Below are 18,387 nucleotides of genomic sequence, written 5' to 3' on the forward strand. Positions count from 1 at the left end.
AAGCAAAACTTCATATTATAAAATAGAAAAGCTAAAAATCACAAAAATGTGCACTCGCAAATTTAAGTGAACTTGTTTCACAATCAACACTTTTCCAAGAGTTTAATTAAACAGAGCCCTAGTGATGTGGAATCCTGTCTGATTTCTATTTTATAAAAATCTGTAACTGTTCCTGTTACACCCTAACATCCCCAAACCAACAAGGCGTTAGAAAGTTAAGGGTCATAGGCTTTCACAGAAACATCCAAACAAACAAGAAAACAGTACTTACACTGTGCAGTAGCTTCTGCACATAGATAATGGAAAGGAGAGTTCAAACTAAATACAGGGAGAGGTAACTCAGAAAGTAAGAGACAACTGTTGTGGGAAGCAGCTGTCTTACAGTGTGAATTATCAATTACAGTGCTGACTTTTAAAGTCGTCATTTTGATTTGCCAAGCCATGTTTCAAATATGTAACTTCGACAGATCCTACACTGTAAACTCACATACTGTAATGAAGCACAGAAAACAGTTTGTAAACTGATCTGTTTATCTTGCTGTGTTGTGACATGCAAGATGTTTTCTGGAGATACGAAGATGTTTTCTGCCTAGCCCTGTAGAAAGTAAGTAACAATCCCTTTATTATCTTCTGATAGATGCTATTCTTGGGTAGAATTCTGCAATGTGGCTAAAAAGCCATGATGTCACAGTACAGTACTTTATTCACAGAGAGCTGTACTTTAGGAATGTGCTTTTAGTAATTTTTGAGGATCAGGATTTCAAAAGAGAACATTGCTTTAAGTGTCATTTAAAATTGTGTTTCTTCACCTCTCCATGCTTGCTGCTCTAATACTGAGCTTCATTCCCCAAAAACGCCATCAGTAACTGGCTTTCAGTTCATTCATTGGTGATGTGTAGGACTCTTGATTTTTGGTTTTTACTTTTGGTTATGTGATGCCCCTTTAAAATTATATTGAGCCAACTCAGTTTCTTAATTAAACTCTTAGAAAAGTGTCGATCGTGAAACTTTAGTTTATTCTCCAGTAGCGAGTTCAGTTAAATTGCTTTTCCCGGATTAAAAAATCCTAATGACTCGTTGCAAAAATGTTATAACCAGTTTTTCAAATAACACCTTATTCTTAAATTACAACAGAATTAAATCAATTTAACTTCACTCACTGCTTGCGTTCGGTTTGAATTAAAAATAAGGAGCTGGTTTTTTTTGTGTTTTGTGTTTTTACATTATCAATGAAACAGAATCATAGTCTCAATCAAGTTATGGGAGAAAAAAAGTAAAGTGAACTTGTTTCACAATCAACACTTTCAAGAGTTTAATTAAACAGAACCCTAGTGACGTGGAATGCTAACTGTCTTTGATTTCCATTTTAAATATGCCAGCTCTACTTTCTCTATACTATACTGTAGGTGGGAATAGTACAGAAAGTTAAGGTAAAATGTGCGTGTCATTAAAACAGCAGTTGAAGTTAATTGTTCAGTAAGTCTACATACATTCTACAAAGGTGGTTTTAGCCGTAGGCACAAAAGCTTCCTCCCCCTTTGAAACCTGCTTGTGAGAAGCCAAACAGGAATATTGCTAATACTATTTCCTAAATAGTTAAACTTCAACATACTTGGAATGTTGGTTAACCACTCAGATAACCCACAACAAGAAGCACTTCGTTAGAATTTAAAACAATCGACTAATATTAATGAGTAACACTGCTACTCAGTATATGGAATAGATTATGAATAAATACTGAATATTGAAATCAATAACCTGACACTGTATAAATTACTGCTGTATAAACACTAAGGCCAGCATCTATAACAAACTGTTCAACTTATTGCCTTGGATAACATTTAAACAGTAAACCATGAACACTGTAGCTCTGGAGGAAGCAGGCATATCCAGCCCTGTGATTCCCCACACCTGCGTGGCGTGGAGTCCTCGTGCGGGGGGATGATGACCACCTTGACGGTCACAGAGGTCCTCAGCAGGTCGATCATCTGCTCGTGGGAGAGCGTGGCCACGGCCACCTTGCAGATCTCCACCAGCCGGCTGCCCTGCCGCAGCCCCGCCTGCCACGCGTACCCGTAGGGCTCCACCTCGGCCACGATGCCCTCGTAGTTCACATGGAAGCCCAGTTGGCCCAGGCCGTTTCGCCGCAGCGTCATCTCGTTCGTATTGCAGCCCTTCGTCAGAAACTGAAACCACAACGCGGGCGCATTAGGAACTCGGCAGTCTCGACAAGAGCTGCCAGGATTAAGGGTTATTGCTCAATATCCACCACTTCACTATTATATGTAGGTTGCTGATGTCTGCTGCTAAAATGACACTTTCCTGGTCATTCACACAGTTAAACGTGGGTAGAAATTCCTGAAACTACGTTACTTAAATAAATGTATTTACTTTAGCTACATCCCTTTCTGTGACCCCTAGTGATAGTCCACAAATCTTATTGCCTTTCATTCCATACATCCCCCACAACAGCAGTGCAAAATGAACCAGTATATGGATTTGTTGTCAATACAAATAGCTAAAACTGTGCAATCTTTCTATGAAACAACAAGTTTATGACGTGGCTGGCGCAAAACTTTTAAGCTTTACTTCTGCTGCAAACAACTCAAAGACAAGGCGTATCAGAATGATTATAATGATACAAGTACAATGCTAGTAAGAAACAGCAGCTGATAGTTAATGGTTCAGAGCAGTTTCTTGATAGTTTTATACTATTAAAATATATTTTTTTCCTTTCTGTAAAGGACAGTAATAGAAATGTGGCTTAAATATTTACTGCACAAGTGGGCCTTCCTAGGATTATACAATAATATGAAACTACATCCACAGTAAATATTTCATGTTAGCCGTGTTTATGTTTGTCGAGGCCCCTTTCTACTGCGTGTGCATCAGACCAGCCCCCTGCGTCCCACTCACTTCCAGGCGCTTGACAACCTCACGGAAGTCTTCGTAGTTGTTTGCGACGGTGTGAAAGGACAGGCACTCCCCGCGCTCGTAAAACAACTTGAGTGTGGTGGGGCTGCTGTGGGTCCAGCCGATGACGTCGCGCACCAAGCAGTTGAACACTGTGCTCTTGGCCTCGCGGTCGATGATCACCAGGTACTCGTTGGAGATGACGAGCAGCCCCTCCACCTCCGACCCTCCGCTGCTGTAGTCCTCGGCCAGAACGTGCCAGGTGATGCCGCCCAGGCTGCGCAGCTCTGCGCCGCTGTAGGGCCGGCTCTTCTCCTTGCGCTTGGAGGCCAGGGAGATGAACGGGAACTTGCCTGAGGGGTCGATGGGGGTGCTGGTGACGTGGCGCTCTGCCAGGTCCCGCAGGTACTCCTGTCTCGTGCGCGTGGCCATGGCGCGGAACTTGTCCGACTTGTGTGCTGCGTTCTCCGCGTTGATGACCTTGGCCAGCAGGAAGTCCCGGAACACCGTGGACTTGGGGAACGTCACCCCCTTGGGGATTGGGGGACCGAAGGAGGGGACATCTTTGGAACGGGCTACAGCGACGCTGAAACACACAGGGGCACAGGTTAGGAAGGTGTGAGTGGGATTCAAACCACACTCTGGGACCCCTGTAGTCACTGGGGACCCCTGTATAAAACACTAAGACACTTGCTTACTATACTAAATATACAAATAAGTGTTAGATCATATTACAGTACCTTATCTGCATATCCCATTGTTTTGTGAATTTGCACTTAAGTGTGCACATTTACAGGCAACACTGCCATCGTACAGCCCCTTCCTATTGTGCTTGCTTCAGACCAGCCCCGAAGATGCTTGACAACTTTGTTTTTCCTTTTCCTAGCAACACTGGAAAGTGGCCAACTGAATTCATAAACACAAAGAACTGTATATACTTACTACACACACACACATACTTGGTTCAAATTTTTCTTTTCCTTTCATTAAATCAGCTGGAACGGACATGGAAAGCTTCCTGTATTGTCTGGAATCTGTGGAACTCAGTGGCTGCAGTGTGAAGGAATGAGCCCGGTTTGTTTTGAAAGGGTTCCCACAGTAGCTCTGGGGCACATTACTGTCTCTACCAGAGGCTCGTGTTTGTGTTGGACAGCGACTGGGACAAGGGGTTTAACTCTTGAGCAGCCCGAGTCGGACTGAAAGCCATCCAGAAAGCCATGTCCACTCCCAGTCAAACCAGATCAAAAACACCCTTCCTGCTGTGCTGGAACACTTACATTTCATCTGCGCTGGTAATTATACCTAAACAAATTCTCACTTGAATAATAACTTTGTTTTGAAGTGCAATCAGTAACCAGTTTCCTAATCGAATATCGGACAGGTAATAATCGTCAATAATTGATGCACTGAGAACAGTAATTTAAAAGCAAGAAGCAAAAACGTCATATGCAGACTCTTCAAATATAGCTGCAAACATGCATGTGCTAATAACGTACTTACACAAGGCTCTAAAATGGGCATGGTAGTGATTAATTGATCAATAAATGGTTAATTGAAAAATAAAGCCACGACAATCACTAATTAATTAATCCTTTTTTTTTTGCCTGAATATTAAAATACAAACCTCCTTATCTGTGTGCCAATAATTTTAGCTATTTTCACAGTGACTATTTAATCTAAAACTAAAATAGCTGCCAATGTCTCTATACCGTACACTGTACTGCACAAAACAACAGCTTCACGGTTTGCCATTCATCACTAATATTCCCAGTGTCTAACTTCAAGTTTCTTGAAAAACAACAAAGTAAAACAATTGCTGAAAGCGGGACTCAATCCACACTGCACTCCACAGAGGTACTTTTTCTAGGGGAGATGCTTGTATAAAACACTCATGCGAATGTGTTTATAGCATTGAGATTCAAGAATAAGAATATTTAAAAGCCTTGGTTATACAACCCCTTTAACAAACGGAGTGCCAATGATTTAATGGTGTTTCTCAGTGTGGAAAATCCATTCTCTCTGCACACTTAAGTGTGGCCGGAAATATGGCCGGAAATCTTGTTAGCTTCAGGACAGAACGAAGATAGACAGGCACTTTGTGCTAAAGCCCCAGAACTTATACAAATTCACTATTTAATCTACAGAAAGGCGAACTAACCAAACTGTTGTATTTCGTCCCTCTGATTAATTTGATTATTCTGATAATTAACAAAATATCACACAGTGGCTAATTTATGTACTGTAAGAATATTTATCTACTCAATACAATATGCAGCAATTTAGGTGTTTGACCCTGCTTTAGTATTGCAAATGTTTTGGTTGTTTGCTTGTAGTTTTCACTTCCAATTTGGAAAAGGCAGATACTTCAAAGACAATTCTAGAAGCATAAAAAATGCTGCTGCTTCCTGATACAAAATCACTTCCTGTGCATTATCTCAGTTGCACTCCAATAGTCTAGCTGCAATCAGGTCATGTGACCACACAAATAACAGGAAGAGGTATCGATCGAGATAGATAAATCGCTATAGATCGATCTATCTATCTATCTAGACTTGTTTTGCCTGGCGGAGTGAGAGCGGTGTGGAGTGGTGGTGTGTGCATGAGCGCTGCTGGCAGGTTTGTCGGTCTTTTCCTCTTGTTTGTTTTTAGATTGTTTTGCATTTCTTGTTTAAAGTGTACTGGTGAACAGTTTTATGTGCTGAGCTGACGCTCTGTCAGCAACAGCAGGCAGGATAGCCGGCACAGGAGGGAGGCCACCGCCAAACTTTTCTTTTGAAAGGTTAACCTGCTGACATGGAGTTAAAGTTTCCGCCGAGGGTTTTATCCCTTTGGAGGAATGTGTGCTCGCTGTTGGGGAGGTAGTCGGTTGTGACAACGTAAAATCGGCTTCTCGCATGAGCGGATCGATTGTTTTTTTTTTTTGTTTTTTTTTTTTTTAGGTACAGTGGAGCTAATATCTATGGTTGTAGAAAAGGGGATTGTTGTCAATAACACTTTTCTCCCAGTAATTCCTTTAGCTATCCCCGCTAGGAAAATCACCCTTTCTAATGTTCCCCTGTTCCTGAAAAATGAAGTGATAGAGAGGGAGCTGGCTAGATATGGGCAGCTCATGTCCAGGCTGAAGAGAATCCCTTTAGGCTGCAAGCCACCACATTTCAAACATGTTATGTCATTCAGAAGGCAGTTGTTTATGATTCTAAAAAACATCGACGAAGATCTTATCACGCCTAAATTTAAGGTGGATGGCAGTGATTATGTCATTTATGCAACCTCTGACTCGAAGTGTTTCAGATGTGGGACTGAAGGTCACCTGGTGAAAAACTGTCCCAAGAAAGAGAGTGGGGAGTGGGATGGGAGTAAGGGAGACGAGACTGCTGATAAGCAGAAGCCAGAACCGGCCGGTGCGGGGCTTGCCAGCGGATCAGTACCTGCGGGCAGCTCGGAGGGCGAGCAGGCTAGTGATGGGGAGGGGGGCAGCTGAGCCCCAGGAGGCAGGCAGTCACGCTGTGTTGGGGGCGGAAAGCACAAGATACAGCAAAAGACAATGAGAGCGCAGAAAGTCACATAACAGAGGGAGAGAGTGAGCAAATGGACACAGAGACGGTTGCTAGTGTGTGGGGTGATGTTCAGATACAGGTATAAGGGGTAAAGTTTGCACAGGATAGTGAGGTTTTTAGATTGCTGGGGAAAAAAAGGGTGAGTAAAACAGAGGGCAGTGCTGTCAAAAAAACACAGCATTTCGTCTGACGGCAGCAGTGTTAGTATGGAGCCTGAGAGCTCTGCAGAGACATGCAGCGCGCAGGCTGTCAGCACAGTGACAGACAATCCCGCTGTAGACAGTGAGGATGAAGGCAGTCTCACTGATTCCTCTCAAGTATCGCAATCGCTGGCCGCGTATAAACCCCGGGGAGGGTACAGTGTTCAAAGCATTAAAGATTTCCTGGAGCAGACGAAAGGGCGAAGGGGAATTGATGTTGAGGATTTTTTTCCCCCCGATATTGATTCGTTTCTGAGCTCAGTACGAGGTTTAAAACAAATCGTTTCTGCTCAGGAAACGTTTAGTACTCAGGAGTTAGTGCGCCTGAAATACATATCGAGCAAACTCCGTGGCAATGGATCCTAATACTCTTTCTCTTTACTGTCTGCTTGTTTTTCTTTTCTGAATATCACGGTGTTTCCTTTTCAAACTCTGCAATGGTTAGCTTTAATATCGGGTGCCTTAATATTAATGGCTGTAGAAATGCTTTTAAAAGAGCCACATTGTTTGAATTTATCTCGCAGAAAAGTCTGCATGTTACATTTTTGCAGGACTGGATAGGGGATGTTTTTTTCAGTAATGGAACTAATGTTAGTGCTGGGGTTAGCATTTTGTTTTCTGAGGGGTTTAAACCAAGCTCTGTAATTGCCTGTGATGTCATACAAGGAGGATGTCCAAGCGGTTGTTGAAGGCAGAGTCTTTGTTTTTGTTAATGTTTATGCACCTACTGATGGTAGGGAGAGAGTAAGCTTCCTCCAGAGGCTTGAAGGTATGTTGGTCGAAAGTAAAACTCATGATGTGTTAGTTTTAGGTGGGGATTTTAATTGCACAGCTGATAGATTAGATTGGAATCACATTGAGACACATCCCCAGTCTGCCAGGGAACTGGTTAGGATTGAAAACTATATATAACTAGTTGATGTGTGGAGAAACATTAAATGCAAAGGATAGGCAATATACATGGGTCAAAACACATGGCACTGATGTTTCCATGGCTAGATTGGACCGGTTTTATACTGTTAAACATAATTTAAACATTTTTAAATCTTGTTTTATCAGCCCCACAAGCCTGTCAGATCACAGTATAGTTTCTGTTACTGTGTTGCTCCCCTCTCTGAGAATACAAAGTGCATATTGGCATTTTAATACTGCTTTGATTAATGACGAGCATTTTAGGAAAGTTTTTAATTTTTTTTGGGAGAGACGGAGATGTAAAAAAAGAGACTTCTCCTCATTGCGGCAATGGTGGGATGTAGGGAAGGTGCAGACTCAATCTTTTTGTCAGCAGTATACTAGAAACGTCACAAAAAGCTTAAATAAAACCATGAGAGAGCTGGAGCAAGACATCCTACAGCTCCAGAGAGCTCTGGAGTCCAGCCCAAACGAAAGGCTGATTGAGGGCCTAAAATGTAAAAAAAGGGGGTTAGCGGATCTGCTGGACGTAAAGGTGCAGGGGGCTCTGGTGAGATCGCGTTTCCAGAGCTTAGTGGAAATGGATGCACCCACTCACTATTTCTTTGGGCTGGAGAAAAAGAGTGCACAGAGCAAAGTGATTCATTGCCTGAGGACAGCGGCTGGGCAGGAGCTCAGGGAGCACACAGAGATCCGGAAGCTGGCTGTGGGTTTTTAAAAGGACCTGTTTACAGCAGAGGCGTTGGAGGAAATGGGGGAATGACAGCGTTTCTTGCAGGACCTCCCTCAGCTGTCTGAGGAGGAAGCAAAGGGGCTGAAAAGTCCTCTGACACTGTCTGAACTCTCTGATGCCATGCAGGGGCTGAACAACAGAAAGACACCTGGACTTGATGGCCTCCCAGTGGAGTTTTATAAAAACTTGTGGTCTCTGCTGGGGGAGGACTTGTTGGATGTTTTCAGAGAGAGTGTGCAGGATAAAGTTCTGCCTCAGAGTTGCAGAAGAGCGGTTATCACGCTCCTGCCTAAAAAGGGAGATGTGTAATATTGAAAACTGCAGACCTGTGTCGTTGCTCTGTGCCGATTATAAAATCCTTTCCAGAGCCCTGGCAAACCGCCTCAGGACTATGACTGGGCGGGTGGTGCAAGGAGACCAAACATACTGCGTTCCAGACAGATCCATTTTCGATAATATCTTTCTAATTCGAGATATATTGGCAGCCTCCAAGCTTTTTGGTTTCAATGCAGGTGTAGTGGCGTTGGATCAAGAAAAGGCTTTTGACCAGGTAGATCACCTCTACCTGTGGAGGGCACTAAAAGCTTTTGTGTTTGGGACCGGTTTCTTAGAGAAGGTTCAGCTGCTCTATGGTGACGTTTCCGGTCTATTGAAAATCAATGGTGGCTTAAGCGCCCCTTTTCCTGTTCAGAGGTATCAGACAGGGGTGTTCCATGTCTGGTATGCTCTACGCTATAGCAATAGAGCCTCTTATAAACGAGCAGAGGAGGGTATTGACTGGACTGTCCATTCCTCAGTGTCCCGGTAAACCAGTGAAGGTAACACCTTATGCAGATGACATTGCTGTATTTGTTAACAACCAAACTGATGTTGACAGTGTAGGCACCTGTCAAAGACTGTTTGAGAAGCTGTCATCTGCTAAAGTAAACTGGGATAAGAGTAGTGCAGTGCTTCTGGGTGACTGGAAGGGTTGTCGTCCTCCAATTTTACCTGCTGGATTGCAGTGGAGCAGGGGTGGGCTCCTTTATCTGGGTGTTCATCTCGGGGTGACAGCACAGTGCAGAGGAATTGAGAGGGGGTGGTGGAGAAAGTGAAAGGCAGGTTGCAGTGGTGGAAATGGCTGCTTCCGCAGATCTCCTATAGAGGTAGGGTGCTTGTTATTAATAACTTGGTGGCCTCTAGCTTGTGGCACAGGTTCATCTGCTTGGAGCCCCCACAGTCATTAGTGAAACAGGTTCAGGCTGTGATGCTGGAGTTTTTCTGGGATGGGGTACACTGGATCAGACAAGAGTGTGCTGTACCTGCCTCTGGCTGAGGGGGGGCAGGGACTCAGACCTTTCTAGCAGGACGGAGGCTTTTAGGTTACAGGTCCTGCAGAGGCTGCTGTATTGCACTGAGGACCTCCCGTGAAGGCAGTTTGCCTGTGCCTTCCTGCAGCAGGTGGAGAGGATGGGTCTGGATAGGGATCTTTTTTATTTTGTTAGAAATGGGTAAACTGGAGATGGACAGACTACCAGACTACTATAAAAGCCTGCTGAAGGCATGGCAGTGGGTGCATATTGAGCAGAGGGATACTGAAAACATTAGTCTTGATTGGCTCCTAGAAGAGCCGTTAGTATATAACACTTTCTTGAAGTGTGATACTGTTCAGTCTGCTACTTTTATACATATGTTAGTGAAGGCAGGTGTTGTAAAGCTTGAAGCCCTTTTAGATTTCAACACCTACAGCTGGGTGACTCCTCAGTGGTTAGCTTCTGCTCTGGGGATGCGTCTGTCCGCAGTGCTGAGCTTTTCCTCACCCAGGTGTGTGGTGCTCTCCCCAGTGAGGGGCTGGAGCTCTTAAGACAGCTGTTTAGGGAACAGAGAGTTCCGCAGACGGATTCCCCCTTTCCATCACTGTTAGTGTCACCAGCGATCAGTCAGTCTTCTGGGTTATTTACTGACTGTAGAGGGTCTGAGAGATCTCCCTCTGTGTACAGCAGAGGGGAAGCAGCTGTATAGGCTGTGTGTAAAGATCCATTACCAGCAGCAGCTCAGGGCACCACCAGACACACACTGGAGAGACATGCTGGGGGTGGCGGAACAGATAGTGCCAGCTTGGAGAACCCTGTATAAGCCACCACTGCCAAAAAGATCGGGGGATCTGCAGTGGAGGATCTTACATACCATCATTGCCGTTAACTCCTTTGTGAGCATCATAAACCCCGAGGTGAAAGATTCTTGTCCATTTTGCTCACAGAGGGAGACTGTTTACCATTGTTTTGTGTTCTGCACCAGATTAAAACCTTTGTTTGCTGCTCTGAAGGAATTGCTTGCTGGATTGGGTTTTGTGTTCTCGGAGGCGTTTTTTATTTTTGGTTTTAAGTATTGCAAAAAGAGAAAGTACTCAATCCAGCTGGTGAATTTTATTATTGGACATGCCAAATTAGCAATTTTAAAGAGCAGAAAAAAAAAAAATGAATAACGTTTTAAATTATTATCCTTTTGTCATTTTTAGTATGCTTGTATTAACACAGGTTAGACTGGATTTTAATTTCTATAAAGCAATGCATAATATAGCAATGTTTGAGGAAGCCTGGTGTGTAGACAGTGTGTTGCGTGCTGTTAAGGATGGTGATCTGGAGGAGTATCTGTTATGTGAATTGCTATGTGTCCACAGTACTTTATGTATTGTCTTATTCACCTTGGGTGGATCTGAATTAATTTTGTGACATTATCTGTTTTATAAACATTGATTTTGTGTATTCTATTTCATTGTTAAATAAAGTTTTTTCAAAAATTTAAAAAAAGTATCTATCTAGATTTTTTTTTTTTTTTTTTTTTTAATGCATCCTGAATTAAAGATCTACCCAGGACCCAAAGCCTGGGGGTACTATGCAGTCAGCTTTTGTTCACTTTAAAACGCCACACGGTACACTAACTCAGATAATGAAGCTCCTGGTGGAACTATTAAAGGAGTGTGTAATAAAACTGATTTGCAATTAGAATATCCATTAGCTTGCTGTTGTTGGCAAATTAAAAGAGTAAAGCCAGTCAAATGTGACAGGCTGCCTTGTTCAGGGTTGTTCCAATACAGCAGGTATTTTTTGTTGTATTTTGGTTCTTGCCAGTCAGACAACGTGCCGGCAGACAGGTGCAGAGAGAGAGAGAGAGAGAGAGAGAGAGAGAGAGAGAGAGAGAGAGAGAGAGAGAGAGAGAACACCCTCTGCCTCCTATTCAGTCTAGTTCCTCTCTCAAGCAGAGATGTGTGGTGAAATGTGTGAGGTTCATCTTGTGGTATGGATTTTAATCTCTTCTTACACTGAGGAAGATAAACTCATTTCCTGTGCGTCTCCGGCTGGATTCAAACCCAGGCCTGAAAAATGATAAGCGAAGCCTGCTGTGCCACCTTGCCTGTCACATTCATATCCTTTACAGTCCAGTCCTTTTCATATCATTTCTGACTTTTTTTTTTATTGTTTTTAACATGCCATCTTTAAACAACTTCAGTATGTTGATTACCACTAAGAGATGTATTAAAAGATGATATTGTTTAAAAGATGGCATTCACATTGCATTGTAAAGAAACGGAAGCCAGCCTCCCACAGGACATGCCTCACCTGTAGCAGGTGTTGTCGGAGCAGGGCTCGTGCACCCGCACCACCACAAAGACATGCTGGAAGTGCGAGCGGATATTCTTGGGGCTGAAGGGTTGGGCCCCGGGCTCCTGGAACACGATGGTCACAATGTCGTTCCCGATGTGCCGCTTCCTCAACAACTGCAAGACATCAACATGCGTGTTAAGAACTCAAAGTCCATGGGTCTGCACAGAGCTCTGGCTGAGATTAACAGGGCCCCATGCAGAAGCAAAGGCAAAGGCAAAGTGTCTAAGAAGAACTACAGTCTTGTAACAGCATAGACCTAGCACAAAACTGCTTAGCTGTAGATTAAATATGTTTTCGGGATTTTTCTGAATGTGCAGTTACCTGCTGCTTGTTGTTTGGAGTGTAGGGCAGCATGGTCGACACATGGAACATGATCTCGTAGTCCTTGTACACGGTGTATAAAGAGTGAGTTCCAGTAGAGTCCGCTGTAAAACACAGAGACAAGTTACAAGAGGGAACTGCAGCCTGCCGGGTCAGACAAAAAGAATCCGCAATTAGCATATGCATTTGCTTGCTGATAGAGGTAGACATGGGCTAGAAATAGTTTGGGAGTCGAGGTGCTTACAGGGATTAATAGGACACTGTAGAGCACAGCATTTTGTTTATCTCCTTAATACCATATTTTGTGTGGTTTGTACAAGTGTTCTTTCTGCTTATTTACTAGGATGTTAACTGAAGCCCATTTCCAATCACTTCAGAAAGGCTGAATTTCTGAAATGAGGTGGTTTTAGAAATGACCACTACGTGTGTGCAACTATCATTTCTCTCCCCTCTCCAGCCTGCACTATTGAGTGGAGTTATCTTCCTATACTACTACAGTGCTCTGCTGTGTTGAGTGGAGTTCTCTTTATACTACTGGAGCAGTCTGCAGTGTTGAGTATGTAGCACTAGCTCCATGAATGCAGCATAAGTAATTTGCTGCCTGCTGCTCTTAACTGAGTATCAGAATACCTGGCCAGGTTAATTTAATTCTTTGTTCAATTGCTAAATAAATAATTTTGTTCTCATTTTTAAAGTGGGCCTTTCAGATTCCATAAGGTAAAATTAGGTGAAGCTATTTCAATTTACTGTTAACTTTTGGTAGGGGTTTATCTCTGCGCTGGACTTTCTCTTGTTTTAACTGGGGATCTTTTCTTTAATTGCCTCATGGACATTCTATTTAGATTCAGGTGTTTTCCTTAATTGCCTTCACAAAGGTCTTATTGGGCTTGATGTATCATTAAGTATCTTAATTGGTGGCTCTTTAAATAGAACTATTACATGCTGGTGGGGAGGTTGGTTCTTTTTTTGCTGGGGTGATTCTTTTTCGGGTGTGGTTTTTTTGTGGATGCAGAGTGTTTGAAGAGGGAGTTTGCTGGTCTGTAAAGTAGAAATTAGGAAGCAATAATCTTTTGGTTGTTAGAAACAGTATTTTCTCTAATCTGCAATTTTTCCAGTTTAAAATTAACCAGTTATCTAATCTCCTGCCAAACTGAAACTATCCACATCATTCAAATTGTTTATATGGATCTTAAGAGCAACAACAGTATCTAATCCAGTTATCATCATCACTTTTTGTCTTCTTACCTGGTTGGAAAATCCAAGCTCTACAGGACCAAGGAAGAACTGGGTGAGATCCCCTAATGGGCAGGAATCTTATTTTCTTTTCTGCTGGATTATCTGGGCTGTTCCGACTGTTTTGGAGTATTATCCTTTTTGTTTGTTTATTGGGGATTAACGAGCACCCAGCACAGAAGTTTCATTTTTGTTTTGTGTTTAAACTTTTCTGTTTCAACTACATTCGCAATACGGATTGGATAATATTTTGGGACTTTTAAAGTATTGGTGGTTGTTTCATGGACATTTTTTTTTCTTTTTATAAGGACTGCCTGATGGACTGTGGTAAACATTTTGAATGGTTCAAATGCTGTCTGTTAAACTCATGTACACCAAATGTTTGATCCATCTGTCTCAAGTATAATATTCCACCCATATTCAGTAACATCTGCTATTTGAACTCTGTTTTTGTCTTCTGGTTCAATTGTCTTCCTATGTTCTATTTGTTGTAAACAATCCTGACTTACCCCGCAATTTTTCTTGGTTCTGATCCTACTGCTTTGGAGACTTATATTGTTCAGGGTAGTTTATTTTTATTTCCGTCAAAAAATACTAGTTGCTGGATGTTGCTTAAGGATTGGGTTTGTTACAAGTGGAGTTATCTTTCCAAGACTGGCAGGTGCCAAGAGATCTTCCCCTCATAGCTCTGAAGCCATTCAGTCCTGGACCCCTCTCAAGCAGAGATTGACAATTGTGTGGTTATTTTGTGATGTCCAGTGGGATCCAGGTTGAGACCACCAAACTCATGACCAGAGGTGAGACACAAGAGAGACTAGCATTACACAGCTCCCTCTTCCAATCTCTGACATTCAACACCTCATCTGGACTGTTGTAGCAATACAGATTCCCTCAAGTCTTAATTCTTCTAGGTAACTGGATTTAATTTAGCTTCAAATTATTTTTCACAGTTGGGTTGGTTGGTTCACTCTGGCATGTAGGTATGCTATTAATTTCAAGCTTCAACACTTATCACACAATGAGAACACGTGGGTTTGTTCAGCAGCAATGTAAGAATCTGATGCTTTAGTGCTTTACAGCAATGCTAACCAAGGTTTTTTTTTTTTTTTTTTTTTTCAGTAAATTTGGATATACAAATTATTCAAGAATAATGCTATAGAATGATCAAATACAAAGCTGCCTATGCCGTAACTGAGTAAGTTTCCTCAATTGACCTACAGCACAGGAAGCAATGAGGTACCAGGAATTATCAGCTGCTTTTAATTCTCTTGTTTGTGTATATGCATATCCTGCTTATGCTTCTGCTAATAAGATGTAGTGCTGAGATGAACCTGGTACCCCAACAAATGATTATTAGAGAAAGGAGAAACACTCCATTGTACAGTCCTCTCCTCTCCTCCTGTTGATAATAATCACACATAATGACCAGCAGTCTGCCAGAGCACACAGACCATTTGGCAGGCTCGGAGAAAGACCAATTGCACAGTCACTTTTACATAAGTGAACAAGCTTGTTTGTGATAGACAAATTTTGAACTGGATGAGCTAATAATTAAAAGCACAGTTTTGATCTGCAGTGGGCAACTGGTGTCTTGTGGGCCACATCCGACTCCTAAATCTCCAAAACGTGGCCCCTGGAATGGCTTTGCTTACCTTAAATACCCCAGTAAAAATATGTCATGACTTTACTTCCCCCAGGGCTTGCTGGATCAATACTGCACAGTATTATCGTGCAAGATGCTGCCAAACTGATTTAAGAGGTTTGGCATTATATCAGTGGTGCAGAGCACGGCTCATGAATAAAAAACAGCTTTCAAAAAGATAAAAGCAAAGCAAAGAAATGGCACCTAAGCATACAGGAAAATGTGAGCCCTACAGAGTGAATGAACTCTTTCAACACACGCTAAGGAAGTCTAGGAAAATAACTCCACTCAAAACTGCACACAGCAGTGCAGGAAAAACACCTGCACTATTGTTGTATGAATTACTTTCACACAATGACACAGATACAATTTTATAGTAGGTTTGTGTTTTAGCAAGGTTACTTAGGTGCTGACAGCTTTGAGTTTTGGTAAATCTATGTTACATCCACCACATAACTGAGCACACATGACAAGTATGCACCTTGGTGAAACATCAGCTTTAAAAGTAATTTATAGATAAACAAATGTAATTCATTTTAAAATAAATTACCACAACTGTGAGCGACTTGGCTAGATTTACCAGGTTTACCAAGTACAGCAGATATGGTATTTTCACAAAGCAAATCTTTGGCCGGTGCAGAAAAATATAACAAGACCCACTATGAACTTTATAAATCGACGTGGGTCACCATTTGCCCAATTACAGCCTTGACCAAGTTCATCCCAAACAGGTGCAACTGAGTTGAGATTGTGGTAGCCATGGATAATGCCTGAAGTCTCAGTCATGCTCCTCAAACCATTCACGCACAATTCTGGCATGGTGGATGGGAGCATTATCATCTTTAAAAGTATCCAGCACCATCAGGGTACAAGTGCAGCATTGCTTAAGTTAACTTCAGCCTTCCAGAGAAGTCAAGGAACCCAGGGTATACCAGAGAACATGCCCCACGCCAAGGCAATGCCAAATCCAAACAGGCAGACAAGTACGAAAATAATTTAAAGAGCGTGCAAGTTATATCTGTAAGCTAGCACATAAATACTGAGCATGCAACAGTGGTAATGTAAAGACCACTTGGAATTGCTATTCAGCTGTAATACATTGGCACGGGCCCTACCAGCAGGAATTGCTGCTGTGCAATCGTAAGGAAGCTGTAGAGATCTGGATACACTGAGCACAATCAGGGAGAATTAATCTTCCCTACAGGGGGTCAGGGTGCAGGTGCTCAGGAAAGCTGTTGTGTGGAGTACAAAAGAACGCAGGGAAGTGAACCTCTAATGAATAACCACAAAAAAAGGTCTGTTGATTAACTGATGCCCATAAAGGGATTGAAAAATATATCATATATATAATTCCTGGTTCAAAAAAACTGTGGCTGGGAGACAGTGAGGGGCAAAGAGTAGGAAGAATGGATTCAAGTAGATACTGTTGCAGTGCTACAGATGTTCATAACACTGTCAGTGTGATCATAAAGAAGTGACAATTAAGGGTTTTTGCTGTAGCTCACATCATGGTTTGATTGCAGATCATTAAAATGTGTTTAGACAACAAAGTGGTTCTTTAGTGTTGTCTTTGAAATAACTGTTTATTAAAATTAGAAGAATTTAAAAAAGCAAGTGAAGGGCCAATAGACAGAAAACAGATTGGGACTATGATAATTGCATGTGCTACTAAGAAGAAAATAGATTGTAAAACCTTGGTAAGCATTTCCTTCTCAATCCAAAATGTATTGCTTTTTCTGTTTCGAACTGCAGCACAAGTTAGACACAGTTCTCAAGCACTGTCATAACCCTACACCTTAGTAATGACCACTAAACACTCCATTCTCAACTCTCCAGCACTGTCATTACCATGCACCTTAATAATAATAATGAGCACTAGTCTAAACATTCCATTCCCAGCTCTGCTTCCCTGAAGTGTCCTATTCCCTCTACGGATGGTACGTACTCTTGGTGTCGAGCTGTGCCCGGTATTTGCTGAAGCCCTTCAGTCGAATGCGATCCCCAAGCAGCATCAAGAACTCTTCAAAGGCAGGTCCGGCTGACTCATTGTTGTACATCTCCTCCTCACTACTCTGCCCTGCTTTACAGTACATCACGCCCACCTTTAACTGGAAGCTGAGCTGTGGAAGCAGAAACAAAAATAAAAAAAACACAGTATTGCAATCAATGCAGACAATTGAGAATGACCTGGCCAGAAGGCTCGCAAAACTGCAGCAGCTCTTACAAAACCAGCAAGTACAAGCATCACAGACATGTCAGTACAGGATTAGTATCTTGGGATAAATCCGTTTTATAAATTAATTTTAAAATGTGACCCAGCATGCACATTTTAACTCAATAAATGATGCATTCATGCATGCATGATGAGACACAGCATGTACTATGGGGACTTATTGCCATGTGCTAAGAATGCAATGCTAAATAACAAACAATATTACTTGGATACTACCTTTAATTGATAATTGAAAAAAAAAAGTCAAAAACATGGAAAAGGGCTTTCTCTAGATAGGGTGCAATAGTCTAAAATCCATATAATATAAAAATGCAAGAGAGGCCTGAGTATTAGTCTATATATTACAACAATATTGCAGTGTCACACATCTATTCAGTTCACTTACGCTAAACTGTTACATTACTACACCATTTAACTTGTTATTATGTAACTAATATATAAATCAGCTATTGCAATGATCAATGTATTTCTTTTCCAGCCTGGACTACAGATAATCAACAGCAGACAGACAGAGCCTTACCCCCTGCTCGTCAAGCTTCATGAGCTGCTCAGTGACCTTGGGAGTGTTGAGGGCCAGGCGCAGGCAGTGTGTGTTGAGTTCAGGGATGAGATACTCCAGCACCTCCTTCAGGGGCAGCCCGCGGGCAGTGCCGTGCTTCGAGGTGGAGGGTACCGCGTCCTCCAGGATGGAGCCCCGCAGCGTCGTCAGCTATGAGAAAGAAAGCAAGGGTTGACAAAGAGGATGGAGGGCTACCATCATTCGATTAGTTTGACCACCTTGAGGTCTTGAGGGAGAGTCGAGAGAACATGTAGACATCACTGCTTATCTGTATACAGGTCAAGGACAGATAACGACTCAAAACAGTAGACCAGCCAATGAATTTAGAGAGAGAGAGAGAAAGTGTGCATGTGACAACAATATCCCAAGCACTCCACAAATCTTGCCTGTATTTTACTCAAGAAATCCCACCTCGAATCCCGTTTGAAGTATGCAAAAAA

The 18,387-nt window shown here is 42.3% G+C and overlaps 1 protein-coding gene across 3 annotated transcripts in view; it reads right to left on the minus strand.

Annotated features, from left to right (window-relative positions):
* Positions 1-18,387, minus strand: part of LOC121323956 (signal-induced proliferation-associated 1-like protein 1) — a 106,297-nt gene that overhangs the window by 22,322 nt on the left and 65,588 nt on the right. For all 3 annotated transcript variants that reach the window (XM_041265302.1, XM_041265303.1, XM_041265304.1), the window contains 6 exons: positions 17,909-18,097; positions 17,101-17,275; positions 12,281-12,384; positions 11,915-12,072; positions 2,917-3,499; positions 1,912-2,186 (listed from right to left, as the gene is read on the minus strand). In XM_041265302.1, coding sequence (XP_041121236.1) covers positions 1,912-2,186; positions 2,917-3,499; positions 11,915-12,072; positions 12,281-12,384; positions 17,101-17,275; positions 17,909-18,097 — 1,484 coding nt within the window. The remainder of the gene's footprint in view (positions 1-1,911; positions 2,187-2,916; positions 3,500-11,914; positions 12,073-12,280; positions 12,385-17,100; positions 17,276-17,908; positions 18,098-18,387) is intronic.

Source organism: Polyodon spathula, chromosome 12 (genome assembly GCF_017654505.1).
Source record: "Polyodon spathula isolate WHYD16114869_AA chromosome 12, ASM1765450v1, whole genome shotgun sequence".
NCBI lineage: Eukaryota > Metazoa > Chordata > Actinopteri > Acipenseriformes > Polyodontidae > Polyodon > Polyodon spathula.